At 39.7% G+C, this 21,974-nt stretch overlaps 1 protein-coding gene across 1 annotated transcript in view; it reads left to right on the top strand.

Annotated features, from left to right (window-relative positions):
• Positions 1-21,974, top strand: part of snd1 (staphylococcal nuclease and tudor domain containing 1) — a 952,477-nt gene that overhangs the window by 831,301 nt on the left and 99,202 nt on the right. Inside the window, exon 19 of the mRNA XM_063072967.1 lies at positions 11,506-11,629. Coding sequence (XP_062929037.1) covers positions 11,506-11,629 — 124 coding nt within the window. The remainder of the gene's footprint in view (positions 1-11,505; positions 11,630-21,974) is intronic.

Here is a 21,974-nt window from a genome sequence, read left to right as displayed (position 1 = left end):
CTCAGAGTACAAGGACATCTCTTTAGAACAGACATGAGCAGGAGTTTCTTTAGCCAGGAGGTGGTGAATCTGTGTGGAATTCATAGCTGCAGACAGCTGTAGAGGAGGCCTAATCATTGGGTATATTTAAAGCAGAGGTTGAAAGGTTCTTGATTAGTAAGAAAGTCAAAGGTTATGGGGAAAGGGTGATGACAGGGATAATAAGTCAACCATGATGGAATGGCGGAGCAGACTTGATGGACTGAATGGCCTAGTTCTTCTCCTGTGTTTCATGGTCTTAAAAAGGATTCTCTTCAAGTATTCATGAATTGAATATGGAAGTTAGTTTAATTTGATTTATATGGGTGTCAGTGAGCATTCATGGGCAGGGGTAGGTGAAGGTCTTCAAAGTGCGGGCATGCCCGGAACCAGAACACAATTATGGTACCACAGAGACTGAACTGTGGATTTTTTTGGTTTTGTGATTTTGTTAACTGTTTCAAAACTTGAGTGGTGACTGTTCATCAAAGAAAAACAAATTCTCTTACCTACCTTATGACACGTGAATCACATACCTTCTGTACATCCTGAATACCATAAGACAAAGGAGCAGAGGCCGGCCATTTGGCCCATCGACTCTGCTCTGCCATTTTATCATGAGCTGATCCCTTCTCCCATTTAGTCCCACTCCCCCGCTTTCTCACCATAACTTCTTTGATGCCCTGGCTACTCAGATACCTATCAATCTCTGCCTTATATACACCCAATGACTTGACCTCCACTGCCGCCCATGGCAACAAATTCCACAGATTCACCACCCTCTGGCTAAAAAAAAATTCTTCGCATCTCTGTTCTGAATGGGCGCCCTTCAATCCTTAAGTCATGCCCTCTCGTACTAGACTTTCCCCACCATGGGAAACAACTTTGCCACATCCACTCTGTCCATGCCTTTCAACATTCGAAATGTTTCCATGAGGTACCCCCTCATTCTTCTAAACTCCAAGGAATACAGTCAAGAGTGGTCAAACGTTCCTCTTATGTTAACCCTCTCATTCCCGGAATCATTCTAGTGAATCTTCTCTGAACCCTCTCCAACGTCAGCACATCCTTTCTTAAATAAGGAGCCCAAAACTGCATACAGTACTCCAAGTGAGGTCTTACCAGTGCCTTATAGAGCCTCAACATCACATCCGTACTCCTATACTCAATTCCTCTAGAAATGAATGCCAACATTGTATTCAACCTTCTTCACCACCGACTCAACTTGGAGGTTAACCTTAGGGGTATCCTGCATGAGGACTCCCAAGTCCCGTTGCATCTCAGAACTTTGAATTCTCTCCTCTTGTCAAAGGCCTTCTGAAAATCCAAATACACAACATCCACTGCATCTCCCTTGTCTAGCCGACTTGCAATTTCCACAAAAAATTGCAATAGGTTTGTCAGGCAGGATTTTCCTTTAAGGAAACCATGCTGAGTTCTGCCTATCTTGTCATATGCCTCCAGGTACTCGGTAACCTTATCCTTGACAATTGGTTCCAACAACTTCCCAACCACTGATGTCAAGCTAACAGGTCTATAATTTCCTTTTTGCTTCCTTGCCCCCTTCTTAAATAGTGGAGTGACATTTGCAATCTTCCGGTCCTCCGGAACCATGCCAGAATCTTATCGACTTCTGAAAGATCATTGCTAATGCCTCTGCAATCTCCACAGCTACTTCCTTCAGAACACGAGGGTGCATTCCATCTGGTCCAGGAGATTTATCTACCCTTAGACTATTCAGCTTCCTGAGTACTTTCTCTGTCGCAATTGTGACTGCGCACACTTCTCTTCCTTGACACACGTGAGTGTCCAGTATACTGCTGATGTCTTTCTCAGTGAAGACTGATGCAAAATACTCGTTCAGTTCCTCCACCATCTCCGTATCTCTCATTACAATTTCTCCAGCGCCATTTTCTATCGGTCCTATATCTACTCTCACCTGTCTTTTACTCTTTATATACTTGAAAAAGCTTTTAGTATCCTCTTTGATATTATTTGCTAGCTTCCTTTCATAGTTCATCTTTTCCCTCTTAATGACCTTCTTAGTTTCCTTTTGTAAGCTTTTAAAAACTTCCCAATCCTTTGTCTTCCCACTAATTTTTGCTTCTTTGTATGCCCTCTCCCTTGCTTTAGCTTTGGCTTTGTCTTCTCTTGTCAGCCACAGTTGCATCCTTTTTCCAGTCAAAAATTTCTTCTTTTTTGGAATATATCTGTTTTGCACCTTCCTTACTTCCCACATAAACTCCAGCCACTGCTGCTCTGCTGTCCTTCCCGCTAGTGTCCCTTTCCAGTCAACTTTGGCCAGTTCCTCTCTCATGCCACTATAATTTCCTTAACTCCACTGAAATACCGACACATCGGATTTCGGCTTCTCTTTCTCAAATTTCACAGTGAACTCAATCGTTATGATCGCTGCCTCCTAAGGGTAGCTTCTTTCGGTTCTGTGCAGTGGCCCCTTCTTACCAGACAATGATGCAGCCTGTCAGAATGCTCTCCACGGTACAGCTATAGATATTTTTGAGTGTATTTATTGACTTGCCAAATCTCTTCAAACTCTGAATAAAGTATAGCCTTCTTTTTAACTACATCAGTATGTTGGGACCAGGTTAAATCCTCAGAGATCTGACACTCAGGAATTCGAAGCTGCTCATTCTCTCCACTTCTGATCCGTCTATGAGGATTGGTATGCGTTTCTTCGTGTTACCCTTCCTGAAGTCCACAATCAGGTCTGTCATCTTACTGAAATTGAGTGCCAGATTGTTGCTGCAGCACCACTCCACTAATTGACATACCTCATTCCTGTATGCCCTCTAGTCACCACCTAGATTCTACCAACAATGGTTGTATTGTCATCAAATTTATAGATGGTATTTGAGCTATGCCTAGCCACACAGCCATGTGCATATACAGAGTAGAGCAGTGGGCTAAGCACACACCCCTGAGGTGTGCCAGTGTTGATCATCAGCAAGGAGGATATGTTATCAGCAATCCGCACAGACTGTGGTCTTCCAGTTAGGAAGTTGAGGGAAGTAGTGATCAGAGGACACAACAAAATGGAGAGGTTGGACAAATATGAGAAGTGGGGAAGATTAAAAGACAGCAGGTTAATAAAAGGACACAGAAGTTATTGCCCCCGAAGTGTTGTAGTTGAAGCAGATTCTTACCTTCAGCTGCAATGCCAGAAAGTTGTATCAGCGGTTTTCATCTGAAATTGTTGAAAACATTAGTGAATCTTTCAGCACAGAAACAGCCCTCTGGTCCATGCCAACCAAGATGCCTTCTAAGCTACTTCTGTTTGCCTGCATTTGGCTCATATCCCCCTAAACCTTGCCCATCCATGTAGTTCCTTTTAAATGTTGTTCTTCCTCTGGCATCTCTTTCCATACGCTGACCACCCTCTGGATGAAAAAGTCGTCTCTTAGGCTCTTATTTAAATCTCTCCCTTTCCATCTCCAACTCCTGTCACCAACTCTGAGGAAAGAAAGACTGTGCACATTCACCTTGTCTACGCCCTTCAAGATCTTATGCAGTTTCTCCATAAGATCACTTGTTATTCTCCTACCCACCAATGAATATAGTCATTGTTAAGTCTAAGGCTTTGAAATGTCTGATCAAAGCATGAGGTACATTCCTTTGAGGATGTTGGTAGTGACGATAGAGGTGAAAGGCTCTGAGTCTACCTCATTGGGGGTCATGATGTACAAAGGATGGACATCTGAGAAAGGTTCATTCATAAACTGGAGGCATTTTCAATTTGCACTGTCCCATACTGTATCCCTCCTAAGTGTATTTGATGGAGCAGTGTAGAAGGAGCTTTATTACTGATCTAATATTATCATTATTGTCTTATAGTTCCACAAATGAAAATAACTTTAATGGTCAAGACTGTAACAATTCAGTTCATTTTCACTAATGGTTTCTGTTTATTTTAATCAGCCAGATTTTGGTATACTTTGAGTTCTTTTGTTCTTTCATAAAGTTAGACAAGAACAAAAATTTTTGCCTTATTGGATCAGCTGTGCCAAATGTAAACACTCATGGATTGGGAGTTTTATTTAAATCATGTACAAACAACAGCCTCTCCAAATGAAATTTGTTTCTCTAGTACTGTACATATTGTTGAGAGAGGATGCACACTGATTTATTTAACCTGAGAGGCAGAAACCCATCAACTATAGAATGAAATGTTGGTGATATTTACCTCTTCACTCATTTCAAGCACAGAGGTAAAAGAGAAGACTATTTAACCTCTCAGCGTTTTCTGCTATTCAATGACAGGTCAACTGACTTTGTGATCTTTTTCATAAGCCTGTCTTTGCCTCAAAACCGTTCGACTTTTAATTAGAAAAATTTTAGGCTTGCATTACTAACTTTATTTTTGAGAAAAAAAATGTTAGAAACACCCATCACACTTTGCTTCTAATTGTTCTAACTTCTTATCAGAATACATCCTAGATTCCCCAGTCAGCAGAGATTCTTGCTACCCTATGAATTCCCTCAGTGTCTTGAAAATGTAAGTATTATAAATTCCAGAGATTACACCATTTTCCCTAGTCTTGTAGATTCACTTAACCAATTAATATGTATTTGTAATTTTGTACTTTCATCCACATTGTTTCCTTCTTTCCAGTACTGTCTATCGTGGTGCTGTTGGTGAACTTGTGTATGTGATTCTCTATCCCATCATTCATGCTGTGCCTAACTATGATGAATCTTGAAATTTCGCAGAGATCCCTTTGGGACACCACTCACCATCGTTGCAGTTAGTACTTGTCTATTACCCTCATCCTCTCTCTTCAATTGATGTCCTTAGCAGGTCAGTCATTTGCCTTCAGTTAATAGAACTTGTTATCATAGAACTTTAGAAGCTTCTGACATCACGGTAGCCTGAATTCTTCTCTTCTGAAAGATCTACCTGTGCCCGACTGTTTCCATTTGCTCATTCAGTTCACAGGGTGGCATTCAGCTCTGATGGCTTTTCACCTAGATGGTGACTCAGAATCATGGAACAATGCCTCTTACCTTCAACTTCTTACAATGAGCCCAATCCCAGTGTTACAAAATAGCCAGGGAACTTCTGCATGTGATCTGTCTTTCCTGTACTGCCTTTATGATGGCCTCCCTACTATTATTTATTGTGTCCCTCAAAAACAAGCACTGGTGGCAAAGATTGTTACTGCCTTCTTGGTACGTACAGCAGCCCTTGTGAATTGGCAGTTGTTGGCTCATTATGTCACCTCAAAGGGATGCAGTATATATCGGGTTCTATATGTTCACTTATGATCCCATGGATGTTGCCTGAAGATGTGAAAGAGAGGTGAATCCTCTTTTTAATTTTTTTTATTTTGTTTAGCGATACAGCACGGTAACAGATCTTTCTGGCCCATGAGTTCGTGCCGCTCAATTGCACCCATGTGACTAATTAACCTATTGCCACATACGTCTTTGGAATGTGGGAGGAGACCAGAGTGCCGAGAGGAAATCCACGCAGTCCAACTCCCTACAAACATTGTGAGAATATACCAGGTCACTGGTCCTATAATATCATTGCACTAATGGTTACGCTATCGTGCCACCCTGTTTTTGATGCATCTAGCATTGCTTTGTTTTAAGTTAAAGCTTCCATTCTCTTTTGTGGCACTTTATAAAATGTTTTTCTGGAATTCCATAGTAATAACATCTATAGGAAGTGTCCTGTCCATTACCTTTCAAACGGAACTACTCTGGAAAAAGAAATCAGCAGGGTTCATCTGCATGACTTTTCTCGTTTCCTGTAATCATTTAAAAACTTAAAACTTTCAGTGTTCAAGATAACTTTCTGACAAAGGATGAAACGAAAGGAAGCCCTTTCAGATGCTGAATATACAGCTGGACCTAACTGCATTCGTCAAGCTGCATGGTAGATCTTTCAAAACAGTTAGAAAGAAACATCAAAACAACTTCAAAATATTTTTTTTTCAGCCTACATATGTTAAGTCTTTTTCTCTGCTGGATCAGTAGCTCAATTTCTTCCCTGCAGCACCTGTATTCAACAAAAATTGTCAGTTCTGAAAAGCGCACCCGTGTTGTAGCTGTTTAACAGGAATGTATGAGTAATTCGTGTTCCATGGGCTTCTCAGGGGCCTTATAAAAATATAAATTCTTATTCCACAATTTCCTATGTACTGCAATTGCTGAAGTTAACAGATTTTGTTGATCTAATTTAAGATTTATCTTCAGGCAAGTATCTAAAACGCTCTTAACAGTGATTCAAGGCCACAATATTCAAAGTGTTAAACAATAAATATGGGTTTAAAACTAAATAAGAGTGAGTCATTGCTCTGCAGATAATAGTTTAAAATGTGTGAGTGATAGTCAGAACAGTCCCTCTTTAAAAAATAGACATGGACACAGAGCAGTACAGCTCTGGAACAGCCATTCAGCCCACAATGTTGTGCCGAAGCAACTAAAAAGCAAATCAAAAACACCCAGGCACTGATCCCATCTGCTTACTTCCATGTGCCTATCTAAATGTCTCTTAAAAGTCTTTAATATATTTGTCTCTACCACGATACCAGGTAGCGAAATCCAGGCATCCACCACTCTGAGTAAGACCCTTGCCCGTCACACCCCCTCTCAGCTTCAATGCAGCTCTCTGGTATTATATATTTCAACCCTGGGAAACTTTTTAAACCTCTATCACCTCAACTTCCACCACTCCATAGAAAACAATCCAACTTTATCCAGCCTCTCATGATGGCACATGCCCTCTAAACCAGGCAGCATCCTGGTAAATCTCTTCTGCACCCTCTCCAAAGCCTCAACATCCTTCCTATAGAGGGGCAGCCAGAACTGTATGAAATACTCCAGATGTAGCTTACCCAGGGTATTAGAAAGTTGCAACATAACCTCTTGACTTTTGAACTCAATGGCTCAACTTAATAGTAACAAGCATTCCATAAGCCTTCTTAACCACCCTATAGACCTGGGTAGCCACTTTCAAGCCCTTCTGTTTTTATTCCTAACTTTATTATTAACCAGCCATAGCATAAAGAAGGTACCAAATTCTAGAAACTAATGTCTCACTACTTTGGGTGAAATACACAAAGTAAACAGATGGCCCCAGTGTAGTGCAATGGCTGTGTTGCACTCTCCAAGGGTTGTTTGGATACATTAAGCACAGGGCCATCACTTTCCCACTGATATGCCAGATTCAAAGGACAAGAGGTCTCTAATACCCTAGCTGATATTTATAAATCAACATCACTGTAATAGATTATGTTGTCGCTTTCATGTTGGTATAAGGATCTTGTTGTATGTGATTCACCAGTCACATTCCCAATAAGATTGACAATACACTGGAATCTAGATAATTAAGCTGCCAATTAGTCAGGACTTCCAGTTATTTGGGGCAATTCTTAAAGATCAGAAACTAATCAAGAAAATAGTCAGGATTCCCTTTGTTTATTTGGGATACTATGATGCTTAATTGGGAGAGGAGACTATTGCCAAACAGTTTCAAACTAGTGCCAATTGTGTGCACTTGTGTGGCTGTTAAACACTTATGTGTGCTTAGAGCAAATGGTTTTTAAAAAGCATCAGTTACATTTGCTTGTGTTCAAGAAGCAGTGATTTTTGTCACTGATAGTTGGCTGAAATAAGCAGTAAGACAATTCAGAATGTGTTGCTCACTTCAATTTCAAGTATTCAGGATTGTAGATGCCTGAAACAGCCAGGAGTGAAAATGAAAAGATTTCACTACTTCAACAAGTTAGGACCTATGAAGAATTTGAAGTTATTGACCATCATCGTGAATGTTACAATGAAAATGAGGGTTAGGAGGATGCAATAATCGAAAAGCATTGTATGAAGGCAGTCCATTATCTGCAGTAGGTGCCTCTGCTGAATTTGTTCATTTACCGTCACGGCAGCGCACACTGGATAAATTCTCTGACAATAAATATTACACAGTTCTATAGTACTGAAGGATGATTGGTAGTGTTCTAATTTGTTCAGTATTTCATTTAAATACGTCATTTGTTACTCAGTTGAGCAGTAGTTTGTCTTATTAATTTTTTAAAAACTATTTCAATGAAACTTCAGCTAAGTGGGGCAGCTGCTTAATTGGGACAAAGTGTACTGTTCCTGATCTGTTCCAATTAACTAGAATCCACTGTATTTCCAAAATTGTTTTGGAATGTCACAGCAAGACGTGATGTCTTTAGTACAGGTTACCCATTGAAAACTTTGTTCAAACTAGAAGATTACTTATTCAAGATAGGAAATAGCACCAGTAGTCTGAAGTGAAATGAGTGAGCATGTATGCTAGAGCATCGTTAATAACCTATTACTGAAGCATTACTTGGTACATTGGACTGAACATTAGCTGCTTGTATTGCCAGTGGTGATGTAGTCAGCTGTCCATAGGCTAACAATAGATAAGGATTGCTATTCTTATTAAGGGACAAGACTTTGGACCACTTTGTTCTATTGCTGTTTTTGAAGGCCATGCAGTGACCTGGCTGAAAGGAATGTATTTGTTTTACATGTGAAGTCCTCTGGCTATTTTGTGACATTGGTATTAGGTTCATGGCAAGGGGTAGGTGCTGAAAGCCATAATTCCATAGTTCCTGATCATGCTATAAGCAAAGAAACCATAAGGAAATCTGCCATTCCTTGAATTAAACCAGCTGTATTGAGATGGGTATTTTATAGTACAGAGTAACTTGTGCAGAAATGATTCTATGTTGCTACAAGCTCCTAATGCTGTATAGCACTAGGAGTTTGTGGGCCAGAATTTGGATGAACAAAAGACCTCTCAGTTTTGTATGCATGCTCTCAAAGAAAGATTTGCGCTTATGATGCCTTTTGCAACAATAGATTGTTCCAAATAGCCTTATAGCCAATTAAATGGTTTAAAAATGTTGGTCACTATCATAATTTGAAAATAACAGCAAGCATGTTCTGGGCTTAGTTATTTAATTGGCTTAGGTCACTTGCTCTTCTTAAACTAGTATCCATGGGATCTTTTATGTCTACGTGGAAGTGGAAGTCAACCTGTCCTTTAATGTATCATCTGAAAATGGCTGTTATGTCCTTCTGGACTGAAGTGCAGTTGTCCAGCTAGACTTTATGCTCTGGTCTCTGAAATAGATCTTTGAATTAACTTTCTTCCTCAGAGGCTCACACTTGGAAAGTTGTGGCCCATCTATTTATTTTTCATTTCAAGTGAGCCCGGTGACCCAGCCCTGCTATTTTGCATAGGTTAGCTGGATCTGTTGTGTAGGAGAAAGCATCTGTAATCCTTTACTTTAAGTGCATTTGTGGAAAGCAAAGTTAAGGAGCACATTAACAGGTTGCAGATCAGCTGCAGTTTGAAATTTATACTCCCATATACACAGGAAATGAAGCCCTTGTCTTGAAGTAGAAGCAGGTGTCTATTCTTATTTTTGTTTAGCTTTGTACATATCTTCATTGTATTTGACGCAACAACAGTTGTCACTCAAACTTCCAAAGAGAACAACATCATAATTGAAGATAACAGAATGTTCTTTGGATTTAAAATGTAATTTATAAAACAGAGGCTCTCCCAGCAGATAATTTTTTTTTAAAAAAGGAAACTGGACTACTAAAATGTATTGATATGTTGTTTACTGGTTTGATTCACAATTGAGCCCATCTAGATTGGTGGTTGGGGTATTAGAGAGAGGCTGTGTATCCTTCAATGAAGAAAGATGAAATTGGAGTTTGAGGCTTCTAACTGGATAAAGGAAATCACAAACTGGCTTTATTTTGTCCATCAAGATATTGGGCACAATGGTGATCAAAATGAACTTCCTAAATAGTCAGAAAAGTGCTTTAAGAAGGACTAAATCTTTCCACGGGAGAAGATCCAGAAGTGACCTTTTTGCGAAAAGCAGGGAAAAAGAAGTGTGAAAAGGGAAGCCAGGAATTTTATTTTCATAAGAACAGGAAGATCAAGGGGAGGTTTAAAATTATGTCAAAATCATGTTGAAGATTTTGAAAAAATCTTTGATAGAAGCTTCTTAACTTTAACATAATGGACAAAAGAAATGAGATAATGTAAGAGAAAATATAGTTATCATCTTAAATATGCCATCAGAAAAGATGATGGAAGCAGATTTGACATTAATTTTCCAAAGAGGATGCCAAAGAGAAAGTTATTGAAGTGCCCTTAGGAAAGAGCAATGAAAGGGGGCAATTTGAACAGTTCAAATTTATTATTATCAAAATATGTACAACCTTGAGATTCATCTCCTAACAGGCAGCTACGAAACAAATAAATCCAAAAGAACCCATTGTTTAAAAAAACACCGACAAACACCCAATGCACAGAAATAAAAACAAATTGTGCAAACAATAAACACAAGCAAATACACAAACACGAGGAACACAAGCAAATAGCTTTCTGAACTGAAGTCCGCAAGGAAAATCCGTCCACAGGCCCTTAGTTTAGCACAGAGCAGAGCTGCAAGCTGAACCAGCACAACCCTCACCTCAGACCCCAACACCCAGCCTTTTTCACTCTGGCCAGCATGGGCTGTGTCATTTCTAGTTTCCAGGAAAAGGAGCTTTGGGATACTTCAGCTACTTTATTTTTCTATCTGTCATTTTTATGTGGTGCAGTTAGTTTGTAAATTCAGAATCAGAAAGAGAAACAGCAGGAAACAGGCCTTTGGCCACTAAGTCCAGCCTGCCATTGACGTAAGTGCAGGTGGCCATACCCAAACAGTTCTAAAACACAACCATTCGTGTAGTTAGTGGAGAGGTCTTACTTGAGCCAGTTGAGAGCTTATTCAGAATGATGGAGAAGGAAAAGCAGTGCCCCATTAACTAATGTCAACAGTTTATTATATTTGGTATCCCTCGACCCCAGAACTGGCTGGTGACTCACACAGGGGCTGCCAGCCCTAGCACAATATCTCACTTGAACTGCATTGTAAGTGGACCCTGATGAAGCTTCTGAGCAAAACTGAAGCTGGTTTTGAATTGTTTGTGTTAGCCAGTCACTGTTCCCAGTTCTAGGAAGCAGATGGAATTCTAGTTTTCTTCTTGCCATAAACAGCAAATTATGCCTTCAGCCTTTGAGGTTTTGCATGCATTTATTTTGAAATCATAATCAGCTGGATTTAAAGTTAAAGCATCAGCAATCCAATCTTCAAAATGATTTAGATTACCTATAATTTTCTTCCTCGTTGATTTTGACTTCAAAATAAAACACACACATGCACAATACATCTGATTTTTCAAAATAATGTGTTACAATATAACTTTTGATGAGAAATGTTTTAGTCAGAAATCCATTTTTTTTTGTCTTGATACGAGGGTTGCCATTTAGTTTTTTTTTAAATGGTGTTTTATTCACTGGGTATTTTTCACCAACACCTTTCTCTTCCTGGAATGCTCTAAGTTTATGGCAAGTTGTTAATTAAGATATCGGAGTAAATATTTATATTTAGTTAGCCTTTACTCTGTTCTTCTTTGCAGGTACTCAGCTGGAGAAATTAATGGAGAGCATGAGGAGCGAGATAGCAGCTCATCCACCTGTAGAGGGCTCCTACTCACCCCGTCGAGGAGACTTCTGCATTGCCAAGTTCATCGATGGAGAATGGTAAAGGGAAAATTGCATTAATATTACTTCTATGTAGAAAAAGAGCGAACTAGCCAGTTTACTCTGACAGACTGTAGTATTCAAAAACAAACAATACTTGATTCAAGAGCAACATCTTATCGGCAAGTGCATAATATCTTTCTTCATGGATATCAGGTGGACACGCTAAACGTTTAGCATGTTATCATATCTACTAAACATCTCCCAAACATTTCAAATGTTTTTCTTTGAATATGCAGTCACCACAGTTAAGCCAAGAAAACTCAGTGTTAAAAAATAGTGAGTTAATAGAACCATAGATGGCTACGTCTTTGAAAGGAGACTAATAGCTGTTAAGAGCAAAAGGACAAAAAATTGAGCTTGATATCTACTCAGATTGTTCAGGTTCAAGAAGTTGGTTATCTGGATATCTTTTATCATTTTAAAATACCTAACTGAAGCACTAAACTCAGTGAATATTTTTTCTGAATATTTTTCAGTGGAGGGCATGCATCTTATTATATCGATTTAATTGAGGTAGTAATATATTATTGGGTTATTCGTTATTCCTTGTCACCATGTTGAGAACAAGAGGGTTATGATTTGAGGAAAAGCTGTGGTCCATTCATCTCACACTCTGAGATCTGGTAGTGATGTAAGACAGTTGTTGGATAACTGTGGAAGTCACCTTTACTGTGTACTCTGCAGCAGTACCAGATATGAAGTGAGGATAACCCTTAGAGAGAGAAAGGTAAATCTTTAAACCATCTGATTCTTCCAAATTTATTTTAGTCCCATCGTTTCAAGGTGGCTTGGCTGATTGTCTTTATGTTCCTGCTACTAATCTATGATTATAATTTCATGATGTCACTGAACACAAGGTTCACATTTTTATGGAAGCAGAAAGACACAAAATCTCTACAGTTGGGATCATTTTCACTTTAGCAGTGCCAGAAAGGAATTTTGCTTGCTGTCAAGTAATCAATGTTGTATTGCCAAATTTTGTCTATTTTAACAGACACCTCAGTTTCCTGATTTCTCTGCTGTCTACTGGCATTTCAAAACCACACTATTGGTCCTTCTCCCAGGGCTGGTATTGTAGCAAAAGAAAACACCAAACCATGTCCAATCTGTATTTTTCTGGAGATTATGGGCAAAAGCCCTAAAGTGTTTCTCCCCTCTGTTCTGCCAATACCCTTGGTACTCTTACAAACACACGTTATATTACAGGGATCCCAACTCTTCACAAATTCGTACGATCAGCTGCAGTTTAATATTTGCATTTTTAAAAAGATTGTACGTAATGTAATTTTTCAGTCTGAAAACTGAAGCATTGGGAATATCAATAATGTGCTCATCAGGCTTGCTTAATAGCTTGTATAGAAAATGTTAAGTCTGGCACCAGATGATAGCAGGTTGAAGTTTCCACATTCAGTCACTAACTTTAAATGATTGGGGTGGAGTTTTTGAGATTTGCCTTTTGGCTTTAACTCTTCATTTTCAATCCAAAGCACTATATTGAAAGCAGAATGTAGTTAGATTTTAGTTAAGTTGCCAACAATTATTGTCCAGTCTTCAAACACATGAATGGTTTAAAGTCTGGAGTCACTGACCCAATGGCCTTCAGGAAAAGGGGAAGGAAAAAGATTGATGTTTGTACAGAAAAGACTATAATGATATGAGAAAAGAGCCTGTGATGAGATTTTAGTTTCGACTGCCTTAAAAGCACTGCTCCATTGGTATAATTGGATTGCCTGTCAAAAGACAATATACCTAATGACTTGGCCTCTCTAGTCGTCTAAGGCAGTGAATTCCACAGATTCACCACCCTCTGGATAAAGAAATTCTTACTCACTTCTGTTCTAAAGGTATGTCCTTGCATTCTGAGTATGTGCCCTCTGTCCTACAGTCCCCCACTATAGGGAACATTCTCTCCACGTCCACTCTATCTAGGCTTTTCAATATTTGATAGCTCACGGCCAGTGTGCTCTTCCAAGGGTACTGACTCTTAACAGAATACTCTTCAGTTAGAATACTAGCCCTCCTGTTGGTTTCACTTTGAATTGCTCATTATGGCTTCACCTTAATAATTAAGCATTGATGGCTGAGTTCTCCTCACCTCAATTCTGCTCATGGAAAGGCAATTGGAATGGGAAGCTTTGAAAAATTTCCCTCCTTCACTTAGTGGACACTGAGTTCTTCACAAAATGTACAGTCACTCCATAGTGGAGATTTTTTAATACCGTGTAGATTGAAGATGAAACCTGACAAGATTTTAGCTCTGTTCAGTTACCACTCAAGCCTCTTTAGACTGTGGTTTTGCGTTTGGCATCAAGATTTGAGCTTGTAAACCTAGCCAACATATTAGCTCAATACTAAATGAAGCAGAAAAAAAAGGCTACAGATGCCGGAACTCTGAAGCAGAGAATACTGGAAGCATTCAGCAGGCAGCACCATGGGCGAGAGAAAAAACTTGAGCATTTTCTGGTCATGGATTTCAATAGAACCAAAAATTGACAGTGGAATTGCACAGAGGGAATAGGGTACAGAGAATAGAAGAAATGTTAATGAAAGGTACAGACTAAACTTGTTTAGATTATGGTTGTTATAAAAAGCAACAGCTGGAGGTTGGTGAGTAAACTGAAGCAATTTGAAACACAAAGGTGCAACTACATCTGTGGAAAAAGAACAAAAAAAGAAATGGTTACTAAATTGCTAAATTCAATACTGAGCCCTTAGGTCATCAATATTTCCAGATTACACTAAGCAACCCTGCAGCAGTGTAAGAGAACAAAAATGTTGGAAAGTTCACCCCACTTCCACTCTGACTTTTCTTCAGATTATTGACTGAATGAATATATCCTGCATATTTTTCTTTAATTCAACACAGGCAAACCCCACATTTATTAAGGTGACTGAAATCTGCCCTTACAGGATTCACAAATCACTACCCAAAAAATTTGAGTTATGGGATAAAATTCACTCTCACAGAATTTACACAAGCAAAAGTAAATAAATGCAATATTAACTTTTTCAACTCAAGTTTTTTGACATAAGCAGATAATATGGCTGTGCGTTTTCTAGGAACGCAGAACTAATCCCTGCCTATAAAGTGAGATCACCTGTAATTAAGTTGTCTTGAAGTTGCAGGCAGTGGTAGATGGGTGAATTTAGATGGACTAGCCAGAGCTGGGGTGGAATAGTTATTACATTAATGCTGTTTGTTTAAGTCAACTTTACAAGTTTCAAAGAACAGGAACTCTTCTGTTATCCAAACTACAAACTTTGATTAATTTCCCCATCCAACAGCTAATATTGTTTAGATTTGCTGACCAAATTGAAAAGGTTTTGCATTTAATAGGAAATGTTCAATTATCATTTCTTATCCATCTCAGAGGGTGCATGGTTAAAATTAATAGCTGCAAATTAAAAGATATCATTTTGACTTAATAGTAGCATCCTTGTCTCTCATTGTACTGTGAATGCCCGTGTCACTGAAGACTGTTGATTTAGATAAGCACCACAGTAAAATACTAGAGGAATACTGTAATGCCAGCCTTGCATGGGAGTTTTTAGAACCAATAGTCTCACTTGAAGAAGATTCAAGAGATGTATATCCTTATCCTTGCCAATATTATTCCCTCACCAATCATTATCAAGAAAGATTATTTGAACAGTTTTTATAATTTTTTCTTTGGGACCCATCTCATATCTGCCCCTGGCTGCTATGGGTTTTCCTAAATCACATTATCAACTAAAATATCATCATGTGTATCAACACATGCAAAATGCTGGGGGAGCTCAGCAAGTCAAGCAGCATCTACGGAAATGTATCGATGCTGCCTGGACTACTGAGTTCCTCCAGCATTTTGTGTGTGTGCTTGGATTTTCAGCATCTGCAGACTTTCTCCAGCTTATGATTATCATCTGTATCAGAAGGTTAGTTGTGTAGAACAAAGCACATTAACTATATACAGTTTTCAGCTTTTAACAAAACAATTTAGAAAAGGCTTACCAGGCTGGACTGATGCCTGGATTGGGTGGCTTGTGAGGAATGGTTGAACAAACCTGAGTAGTTCTTGCTAGAGTTCAGAAGAGGAAGAAGTGACTTAATTGGAAGATGTGACACTGAAGAGTCTTAATAGGGTGAAAATGGAAGGAATGCTTTCCCTTGTGGAAGAATCTAGAAATAGGGGTCACTATTTAAAAGGAAGGGGACACCCATTTAAGACAAAGATGAGACCATTTTTTAAGAGGATCATGAGTTATTTGAACTCCCTTTCTCAAGGGGTGATATAAAGGTTGTCTTTGAATATTTTAATACAGTGGTAGATATTCGGTATAAGCAAGGGGTATTTGCTTTGACTTTATTATTACCTACATCCTTCATGTACATGAGGAGTAAAAATCTTTACATTACGTTTCCGTCTAAATGTGCAATGTGCAATTTATAGTAATTTTTAATAAATAGTATGTACAACAGAACAATCAATATAACATTGAAATACAATTGTATCAGCATGAATTAATCAGTCTGATGGCCTGGTGAAAGAAGCTGTCCTGGAGCCTGTTGGTCCTGGCTTTTATGCTGTGGTACCATTTCCCAGATTGTAGCAACTGGAACAATTTGTGGTTGGGATGACTTGGGTCCCCAGTGATCCTCGGGCCCTTTTTACACACCTGTCATTGAAAATGTCCTGAATAGTGGGAAGCTCACATCTACAGATGCGCTGGGCTGTCTGCACCTCTCTCTGCAGAGCCCTGCGATTAAGGGAAGTACAGTTCCTGTACCAGGCAGGAATACAGCCAGTCAGGATGCTCTCAGTTGTGCCCCTGTAAAAAGTTCTTAGGATCTGGGGACCCATACCAGACTTCTTGAACAGTCTGAGGTGAAAGAGGTGCTGTTGTGCCTTTTTCACCAGACAGCTGGTGTGTACAGACCACGTGAGGTCCTCGGTGATGTGGATGCTGAGGAACTTAAAGCTGTTTACCATCTCAGCCCCAGATCCATTGATGTCAATAGGGCTAAGCCTGTTTCCATTCCTCCTGTAATCCACAACCAGCTCCTTTGTTTTTGCGACATTGAAGGAGAGGTGGTTTTTCTTGACACCACTGTGTCAGGGTGATGACTTCTTCTCTGTGGGCTGCTTCATTATCATTTGAGATTAGGCCAATCAGTGTAGTGTCGTCAGCAAATTTAATTTGCAGATTGCAGCTGTGGGTGGCGACACAGTAAAGGAGGGGGTTTAGGGAACAGCCCCGAGGGTCATCTGTGTTGAAGGTCAGAGGGGCAGAGGTGAGGGAGCCCACTCTTACCACCTGCCGGTGACCTGACAGGAAGTCTAGGATCCAGCTGCACAAGGCAGGGTCAAGGCTGAGGTCTCTGAGCTCCCTGTCAAGCCTGGAGGGAATTATGGTGTTGAATGGTGAACTGTAGTCGGAGAACAGCATTCTCACATAAGCATCCTTCTTCTCCAGATGTGTAAGGACGGTATGTAGAGCAGTGGTTATTGCATCATCTGTAGATTGGTTGTGACGGTTGGCAAATTGTAGGGAGTCCAATGTGGGTGGTAGCAAGCTGCAGATGTAATCCTTAACCAGTCTCTCAAAGCATTTGCTTATTATTGAGGTGAGTGTGACAGGATGCCAGTTGTTCAGACATGTTACCTTGGTCTTTGTAGGTACAGGGACAATAGTGGGTGTAACGAAGCAGGAAGGCACTCTACACTGAGAGAGAGAGAGATTAAAAATGTCTGTAAACACACCTGCTAGTTGTGCGCGCACACTCTGAGTACCCGCCCTGGGATACTATCCGGTCCTGCAGCCTCGCAACTGTCCACTCGTTGGAAACACTTGCGTACTTCAGCTTCAGAGATGACCAAGCTGCAGGTCTCTTCAGGGGATCGCCTCAGGGGCTCAGTGTTGGCAGCGTCAAATTGAGCGTAAAAAAAGATATAGCTCATCTGGGAGAGAGACAGCAATGCTAGAAGTGCCACTGCATTTATCTTTGAAGTCTGTGATGCTGTGCAGGCCTTGCCATAAGCTACGTGTGTTGTTGGTGGACAGTTGTGTCTGGATCTTGTCCCTTTATTATTGTTTCACTGCCTTGATGACATTACACGGATCGTAGCTGCATTTCTGGAGTTCCTGTTGGTCACCGGCAACGTAAGCTCTGTGTCGCGCACTAAGTGCTGCTCATACGGAACTCTTGATCCAGGGTTTCTGGTTTGGATAGACCCTGACCGATTTCTGGGAGATAACATACTCAAGGCACTTCCGGAAGAAACTCGTGACCCCTTCCATGAACTCCCGAGGCATCATCATCATGGAAGACATTCCAATTGACGTCATCAAAGCAGTCCTGTAGCATGGAGACCGATTGGTCGGACCAACAGTGGACGGTTTTGACTATGTAGATGTAGATGTAAATGTAGGTAAAATGTAGATTTAATGTTACAAACAGATTCCCATGATTTTATTAAATTGTAGAGCAGGCTTATAGGCTAAGTGTCCGAGCGTATATAAGTAATCTGTTCCTGTTCTTGTACTGTAAAGTACCAGTTAGAAGTTAGCATTCTTCTCATTAGACATGATTAATTGGACAACTTTCCCAATTGGAATTAATTTTGTTCCAACTTCCTGGCTCTCAACCTGCAGTGAGCTAAGTGATGGTTTAGCCATGTCCTCCTTTTACAGTAGCAATTGGTATTTACTAGAATTTTCCTCTTAACACAATGGCATAATACGGTCATTTACATTGCAAGGAACTGCTTGTAAGACCAGCCTTCAGATGCTTCCAGGCTTGGCACAAATTTCCTTTGCAAAGATCAGCATAATGTCTTGAAACAGTTTTTCAATTGAATGTGTGTGTAATGTCATCAATGTAATCTGTTGATTTTAGAGTTTTCTTTTTCGTTCTTGAAGGTTTGTCATGGTATTTCATCCCATGGCCTTTGATGACTTACGTGCTATCCAACTTCATATATTAGGACTTCTCAATCAGAGTTTTCACCTCTGAACCTCCTCCCATTTTGAGCTGGCAGTAGAACATACAGATTACATGGTAATTACAATCATCTGTCCTCTGATCCAATTACAGTACAATGATTCTATGCCCCGTGGTGTTTGACCTCTATAATTTGGGAAATAGTTCTTTTCTCCATATTTACTCATAATTTAATTTCCCTCAGCTATCTGCCTATTAGTTTTTGTCTCTGGCCCAAAAAACATTCGTGTATGTAATATTTCTGCATGGCTGCTATTTTCCAGTCCTTGCAATGTTAATCTCCAGAATAAACATAAATTTTCTATATTTAGTTGATTAGAACTGTACATAATACTTAAGTTTTGATTTTAGTTCTAGCATAATGTCCATGCTGTATCATTCTATAGCATATCTAATAAATGAAAGCAGTTCATGTGCCTTTTTACTCACCAGGTTGTCTTTCTGGCTCTCAAAATGTGACTTACACTTCATACTCTTCCTATTTCTCAAAACCACTGAAAATCCTTCTATTTATTGTATATTCCCATAGTTTTGTGGTTTAAATTATACTTGCCATTTTTCTGTCCAACTAATCAGACCATCTGTATCTTGGATTCTGAAACTTTCCTCCTGATTGTCAATTGAATGCCTATTTTTTTGCATTTGCAGACAACATTTTTTATGCCACCATGTGTTTAGCGCTAAATCATTAATATGTGTTACAAAATCTAAGGAACCAAGAATTAAGACCAGCTTTCTTGTCACCCATCAGTTTTTATCCTTTGCACCACTAAACTAGCTTTGGATCCAATTTGACATATCCACATCCTTTTTTGGCACACCTACTATCTGGGACCTTGTCAGAAGCTTGCTGAGCTTTATTAAACTATATCAAATGCACTGCTCTCATCAACCTTTCTTGTTACTAAAACATCCATCCAGTCTAACATAATCTTCCTTAACAAGTCCATGGTCACTAATCCTGATTGATGTGTGCTTTTCTACATGATTATTTAACAGGCCCTCAGGATGGATTGCTTACCTTAGGAGTTAAACTATCTGACTTGAAATTATTTTATCTTTCCCTCTCTTTATAAAGAATGCTATAATGTTGGTAGCCCACCAATCTTCTAGCACCATTCCAGTAGCCAGTGGAATATTGTAGTCAGAGCTTCTGCAGTTTCCTACCTTGTTTCCTCTTGTAGCCTAGTGCGTATTTCTCTGTTCTGGTGATTTAAACATTTTCAAAGGCTCCATCTTATCCATTGATTATCTTATGCAACATTTTGCCGTCCTTAATTTTATCTACAATATTGTATCATCCACTTCTCTCATGAAGACAGTAGCAAAATATTTTTAAGACCTTTACCCACATTTCCCTTTCTTCTAAACTTACCCTTATGTTTTCTTTGCTCTCCCAGATTTTCTACTGCATTAAGCAGAAAATTGAAGTAAGCTTCCCATTTTTGCTTTTGGACCTCTAGATTTAGCAGTTCCAATTCTTGAATACCTTCTATTGCCCTAAGTCTCATTTATTTGTTTATAGCTATTTTCAGTCAACTTTGTCTAAATTGTGTAAATTTGTCTATTCCATATTTTAAAATAACTGGTTTATTCTGAGTGTCTTCTGTGAGTTATCCAATTCTCTAATCTACTTACATACCATTCCCAATGCCATGTTCCGGTCTTGTTCCAATGCCATGTTTCTATCCTGTGCAATCACCGTCCATCTTCACAAAAACTACAATAAATTTGTCAAATGTGACTTTTGTTTCATTAAATCATGCTGAATAAGGTGAAATGTGATTTTCTAAATGTCATGCTACTACTTCTGTAATTATAAATTCTAGTTATTTTCAATGACAGATCTTAAGTAAGCTGCCCAAGGTTTGCTGATAATTCAATATTTACCCTGGATATTTCCAATGATCAAGTTTTCTTCTGAAAGCTTTAGCTCTGGTTATTCACCACCCTTGGGTGATTAATTAGGAAAGTTTGCTGTCTGTTAAAGCAAGTGCTTTTTCCTTGTTCCATGTTTTGTTACTAACAAGGTTTATATTTTGTTGACACTGTCTAATATTTTTCTCTGCTGCTTCATTATGGAAGAGATCTGAGTGGACATTGGTGACTGGTCAACACATCTGGGAAATTGACAGCACTGGCGAACTGGCATAAAAGAGGAGTTGAGGCCTGAGGGATATTGAGTGGTGCGCCAGGTTCGAGGGCCAGGTGGCCTCTCCTTGCTCCTGTTTTCTTCTATTCTGCACCTAACATAGATCTTCTGCCCAGCATGCCTGTGCATGCTTTTTGAAAGCATTTAATTTAATCAGACTTTCCCCTTTCCTTTAAAGTACTTATCCAAACTTTTCCCTGATACTGTCCGTGACGATTGCTTCCATAAAAGTTACGAGTTTTCACTGCTCTTTCTGGCAGTGCATTCCATATGAGATTGATTCACATTGTAATTTTCTTCTAAATCATCTTGTTAATGTTTCTGAAAGCTGAAGTGAGAGTGACAGCCCTTGAAATCAAGGCACATTTGACTGAGTCAGGCATGAAAGAGCCCTAGTAAAACTGAACTCAATAGCCATGAAAAGGATAGCACTCTAGTGATTGGAGTCAAACCTCAAACAAAAGAAAAAAGGTTTTCTGCTTGACGGAAGTCAGTCATCCTGGCCCAAGGCTGGAACTACACAAGTTCCTCAGACTGTGATCAGTCTTCTTCAGTTAATTTACTGAGACTTCCTTTCATCATGAGGTCAGAGGTGGGGATAATTTCTGATGATTATTCAATTTCAATTTTATTTTCCAATCCTTAGCAAATGAAGCAGCCCTCGCCTGCACATAGCAAGAGTCAGACACCATTCATGTCTAAGCCAGTGTATTGTAGTAGGCAGCTGTCGATCCCAGGGGATCATGGGTTTGCGCCTCTGGTGAACTGTGTCCTCTCCAGGGTTCAAGCCTTGTCGGGAAGATTTGAAGAACCAGCTGTTGCCCATGCAGCGAGTTCCCCCTCTCCACGTCACTGACGTAGCCCAAGGGAAGGGCAAGCGCTGATACAGCTTGGCACCAGTGTTGTTGCAGAGGTAGCTAGAGTGAAGTTGTAAACAACATCAAACTGGCTCCAGATTTCTTCTTCAGGGTTTCCTTCAGAGATTTCCTTCTCCTATGCGGCTGCCATCCAAAGCTGACGAGCCCCACCTGCCTGAAGCAGCTGGTTTTGAGGCGCCAGTGGTCCAACTTTGCCCCTTCTCTTGTCAGTAGAAACAGTTCTGCCGGGCCTAGTAGCTGAGCCACACGTGAAGGCCAGGAGTTGGACGTGGTTGTCAGAGGCTGTTAGAGACGCACACCATTTGGAGCACTTTATAGGTAGGGGAAGCT

Source organism: Mobula hypostoma, chromosome 20, assembly GCF_963921235.1.
Source record: "Mobula hypostoma chromosome 20, sMobHyp1.1, whole genome shotgun sequence".
NCBI lineage: Eukaryota > Metazoa > Chordata > Chondrichthyes > Myliobatiformes > Myliobatidae > Mobula > Mobula hypostoma.
Note: the sequence above shows the minus strand (reverse complement) of the source record. Positions and strands in the feature narration are given on the sequence as shown.